This window comes from Gavialis gangeticus, unplaced genomic scaffold (genome assembly GCF_001723915.1).
Source record: "Gavialis gangeticus isolate Ggan-Ray unplaced genomic scaffold, GavGan_comp1, whole genome shotgun sequence".
Taxonomy (NCBI): Eukaryota; Metazoa; Chordata; order Crocodylia; family Gavialidae; genus Gavialis; species Gavialis gangeticus.
The window spans coordinates 1,692,356-1,696,931 of NW_017728991.1; the positions used below are offsets into that span (position 1 = coordinate 1,692,356).

General features: G+C 64.2%; 2 protein-coding genes across 3 annotated transcripts in view; one reads left to right on the forward strand and one right to left on the reverse strand.

Moving 5' to 3' along the window:
• Positions 1–2,279, forward strand: part of CCDC137 (coiled-coil domain containing 137) — a 2,889-nt gene extending 610 nt beyond the window's left edge. Inside the window, exons 2-6 of the mRNA XM_019515039.1 lie at positions 5–26; positions 208–403; positions 875–957; positions 1,240–1,313; positions 1,648–2,279. Of these exons, the coding sequence (XP_019370584.1) occupies positions 5–26; positions 208–403; positions 875–957; positions 1,240–1,313; positions 1,648–1,866 (594 nt within the window). The 3' untranslated portion in view covers positions 1,867–2,279. The remainder of the gene's footprint in view (positions 1–4; positions 27–207; positions 404–874; positions 958–1,239; positions 1,314–1,647) is intronic.
• PDE6G (phosphodiesterase 6G) overlaps positions 1–4,576 on the reverse strand; it is an 18,048-nt gene that overhangs the window by 7,862 nt on the left and 5,610 nt on the right. The window contains exon 1 of one of the 2 annotated variants that reach the window (XM_019515866.1): positions 4,028–4,050. The exons of the other annotated variant lie outside the window; for it this stretch is intronic. The gene's annotated coding sequence lies outside the window, so the exon portion shown is untranslated. Of the gene's footprint in view, positions 1–4,027; positions 4,051–4,576 lie in introns of those variants that run through there. 2 annotated transcript variants of the gene reach the window in all.

Here is a 4,576-nt window from a genome sequence, read left to right on the forward strand (position 1 = left end):
GCAGGGCAGGAGGCGGCGGCGGGCAGGTAACAGGGCCGGGACCCGCAGCCCGGTGCCCCCCATCTCTGGAATGGATCGGAGCCAGGCGGTTGTCCCCCCCCCCCTTCTCCAGGAGCCTCGGGAACGGGGGGGGGGGGTCCCGGGTCTCCGCCTTGGCCCTGCCTCCGGGGGGGCAGCGTGGGCATCGCCTCTCCCTGTGCCCCGTAGAGAGGAAGCCGAAGCCGGCGGCCCAGGACGACATCCCGGTGCCCAAGTTCAAGCGGCACAAACAGGAGCCGGAGGCGGCGTTCGTGCGGCGCATGGAGCAGGAGGCGCAGCACGTGCTGTTTCTCACCCAGAACCAGCTGCAGCGCGAGCCGGAGAAGCAGGAGCCGGCCCCGGAGAAGTCTGCCCGGAAGAAGGAGTATGTCCGACACCGCTCGCCGCCCGGGCAAGGGCTGGGGGCCGGCGGGGCGGGTCTGCCCCAGGATGACGTACTGTCCCTTGCGGCAGGGACCATGTGCTGGCTCTGGGCCGTCACCCCGGGAGGCAGGGGGTTGTATACTAACTCTTTTGCATCCTGGAGCATGGAAAGGGAAGGATAAAAGCAGCTGGTTGCCAAGGGGCCAAATCGCCTTGCTTTCCCCTACCCTGGGGCAGCCTCCCAAGTCTGCACCCAGCACCCTGGCCCAGCCCACCGTTCCCAGAACCAGCCATGGGCCAGCTGGGCCCCCGCTGCAGTGCTGAGCCCCCTCCCCTGCTGGGAACCAGCTCTCCTGGGCACTAAAACCCAGCAGCACCTCACCCGGGGGGCAGCAACAAGACCGGGCTGCGGGGGGCAGAGCACCAAGCATCGCTAATTCTGACCTGGCTCTGCCTCCCCCTGTGCCCACAGGTTCTGGAACAAGAGGCTGGATAAAGTTCGGAAGAAGAAAGCAGAGAAGAAAGCAGTGATGCTGGAGCGGGCCCTGCTCCAAGGTAGCTAGCGCCAGGCTGGTGTGGTCTGGGCAGCTGGGGTGGGTCAGGCAGGGAAGGGAACTGGGCCCCATATTCTCATGCTGGTCCCCATGGATGCAGGGTCCTGGCTTCTCCCTGAGAAGCGGCTGCATTTCAGCATGGAGGGAAGCCAGTGCTGTAGGTGCTCAGGCGCTACGGGGCTTTGGGGCAAGGATCACCAGTGCTGCGGTGCTGGGTGGGAGTGAGGGGATGGGAGCTCTGGCTGTTTGATACTTCGAGTGACACCTGCCTTCTGCCCCACAGACCCTGTGAAGTTTGGGGAGGTGGCTCTGCAGCCCCCGGTGCTCACAGCCAGGCCCCGGAAGAGCACGGACAAGGTGAACTGACTTTGCAGCCCAGCTTGGTCGGGACCCTCGGTACCAACCTGCAGTTCTCTGACTCCTGACTGTTGATACTTCTTGGTCCTGCCCTGCTACCCCAGCCTGCAACCCCCTCCCTGCTACCCCAAGTCAGGCCTCCAGGCAGGAGCTACAAGGCAGGAGGCTGCCACATCCCTTCTGGGTTTTGGGGTCACCTGCTTGCTGTGGGGATTGGGATGCCCCTGCCCTGGGTGACTGGGTTCCTGGTGTCTTAATAGCCAGGGTCTGTCCCTGCAGACTCAAACCTGTTATCTCTTAATGGGCCTTAAGTCCTGGCTAATCTTCCCTACAGGCCGGTCAAAAGCAGCTCCTGCTGACATCTCTGCTGGGCCCTGGGCACGTGCCCCCTGCATCCAAACCTGCCCCTATGTCCCTGGCACGCCAGCGCATCTTGGAGGAGGAGAGGGAGAGGGTCGTTTTGGCTTACCGGCACATGAAGAAACTCAAGCAGCAGCAGCTGGAGCCATCTCCCAGCCACCCTGGCAAGGGCACACGGAAGAGCCTGCTATGAGCCCTGGGGCTCCACTGTCTCAGACAGAGCTGGGAGGGGACTAAAGGGGGCAAAACGGGGGGTCACTGTGGCCCTGAGTTTGCTTGTTCCTTGCAGCCTGGAGCTGGGTGGCAGCAGCAGCCGCTTGTTTGAGGGGAAGCTAAGGGACATCTGGGCACAGAGCTGAGCTCAGCAATGACTAGAGCCCCCCATACCCGTGCCGAGCTGGCCAGTGGGACCCTCACTGCCTGTCTCCTGCTGGGAGCTGGTCCTGCCAGGGGTCTATCACTACTGGGGCATGGGAACCAGCTGGTGGAGAAGTGATGCCCTGGGAGCTGGTCTCTTGGTGACAGCCTGGAGCTGAGGCTGGGAGCTCCAGGCCCCCTCAAGTTCCTGGTTGCGTCTGCTGGATGGAATAAAGGCATCAACAGCAGTGTCGTCCTCGCCCCTGCAACCAGCTTCAACGGTCCTGCGTCCCTTGTGCCAGCAGGTGGCAGCTTGCAGGTGCTGTGGCCAGGGCCAGGCTCCAGGCATGGGCTGACACTGGGATGTTGCACCCGTGCGTGTTGCACCCGTAGCTGTAGCTGGCACCCTGGCCTGCAGGAGAAAGGGATGCTGCTGGGTTGGATGCTTGGCTGCGGGCTGTGGTCAGCTTCCATGTGCAGCTCCGGGGCTGGCTGCAGACTCTGGGGCATGGCTGAGCTTCCACCCTAGCTGTATTGCAGCCTGTGGCTCTGCCTTGGCACCAGTGTCAGGCAGCTACTTCCACCAGCAGGGTGCTCCGGCCCTGGGGCCCCAGCTGCACAGGCCCCTGGGTCTGCTGCTGCAGCCTTCGCCCCCAAATCATCTCTGGTCTAGCAGTAGTTTTTGCTCTGTCCTGGCCCTTTTCTCCCCTCCACTTCACCAAGAGCAATGGGCAGTGGGGCCAGGCACACAAGGGCAGCCTGCTGGGTGCAGCTTAGTCCCTGCCTGAGCTGCTCTGGGGCAGCCTTGGCCGGCTCCTTCCCCCTGTGCTGAGCACAGGCCAGGCACTGGTGGTTGCCCTGCACCGACCAAGCTCTCAGCTCCAAGCCGTGGGCCTGGTAGGGACTGGATCACTTACCCTGTCCCCCTGCCATAGATACTGAGACATGTTGGCCTGGGTTCTGCACTACCCCTGCCTGCTCTGCTCACCCTGTCTTGGTCTGGGCTCGGTCCTGCTGGGAGCGTGGGCCCCATCCCAGGATTTGGAAGCCCGGCCCTGGCAGGGAGATGACAGAGAGATTTCCAGCCCTGGCAAACCTTAGAGCCTGCCCCTTCTCGCACGGGCACACAGGGCTTCTTTCACAGCAGCTGTTTGTGGAGTGGTAAGGTGACACCCGCCCTCTGCGCTGCAGGAGGAAGGACAACCTGGGCTGGGAGCAGCTGGCGTGTGGGGCCCTTGGCCTGGCAGGCTGCTGCGGCTGGGGGACCTGGTTTTAGCCTTGCTGTGGGGGCTGCAGCTCCCTGGGCCTGAGCCCCAGCTGCACAGCACTCAGCACCTGCTGCACCCCCACCCCAGGGCTCCCCCACCACAACCCTCAGCATTTGTCTGGATGCAGGAATTGCTGAGCCGTTGCCCGCCGCAGCTCCAGGCTTTCAGGGGGTGATAACCTCCTCCTGCTCTATCTTCCCATCAGCCTCATAGCAGACAGCTCGGGGCAGGGGAGCAGTGCTCTGGGCAGGGGCTGTGCAACCCACTCAGCACTGTGGGCCAGCGCACACCTGCCTGCCACCCCCCAACCCCGGTGCTCATCCACTGTGAAGCCAGCACAGGCCAGTGCTTCCCAACCAGCCTGCCCTGGTACGAGGCAGATCTGCCAGAGCCTCCCCTTGGCTCGGGTAGGAGTGACCGGCGTGGACATGGTCCCTCGGGCAGGGGAGGTCCAAGGCTCCTCCAGCTGCAGCTGGCATAGGAATGGCGCAGACACAGCCACGGCACCCACCTCCACACGTCCTCAGCTGTCCAGGGGTCCCCTCTGCCCATGGCAGGGAGCTGCTCTGCTGGCAGCTGGTTTCTTCCTTTCTGCCGTGAGGCCAGGCCCCCACATCAGCCTCCGTGTTTGCACCAGCGCAGCTTGGCTGCTGGAGAATCCCCTGGCCTGGAGGGACCTTCTTTGCTCAGCGTGGCAGCCTGCCCCTTGCCCCTGGTGCTGCCACTTACCTGGAGCTGCCTGCAACCCTCCTGCCAGGTGTGGTGGGGAGTGGGCAGAGCCCAGCCCAGGTGGGATCATGCACCCAGCCCTTTCTCACCTGAGCTTCAACAGGGGCGGTCTCTGTCCCACTCGGTACCCTGGGCCTGTGACCCATGGCTCCGAGGTACCCGGCTCATGCAGCCCTGAGCCCCTGCCCTGGGGTATCCCAGCTGGCCCTGCAGACACCCATGCCCATGCACACATTCCCAGACCAGCAGCTGGGATGTGGGTGCGGGCACTCCTTTCCTTTGTGCCCCCAGGCGCACAGGTGCGTGGCTGCGTGTGTGGCCACTGAGCTGTTGCAATGGGGTGGGATGATGACGCTTTCGTTCTGCAAAGCTCTAGAGCCGGTGGCGAGGCCTGGCCCACCCCGGTCCCCCCCGGCAGATTCCAGCGCGGGCGCCCGCGCTTGCAGGGGGAGCCTGGGGAAGCCGCTTTGCTTCACCTGCTGCCGAGGACAAAGGCAGTGCTGTTCAGCCGGCCCCGCCACCATGCTGAGCGAGCACCGGGCTTGCACA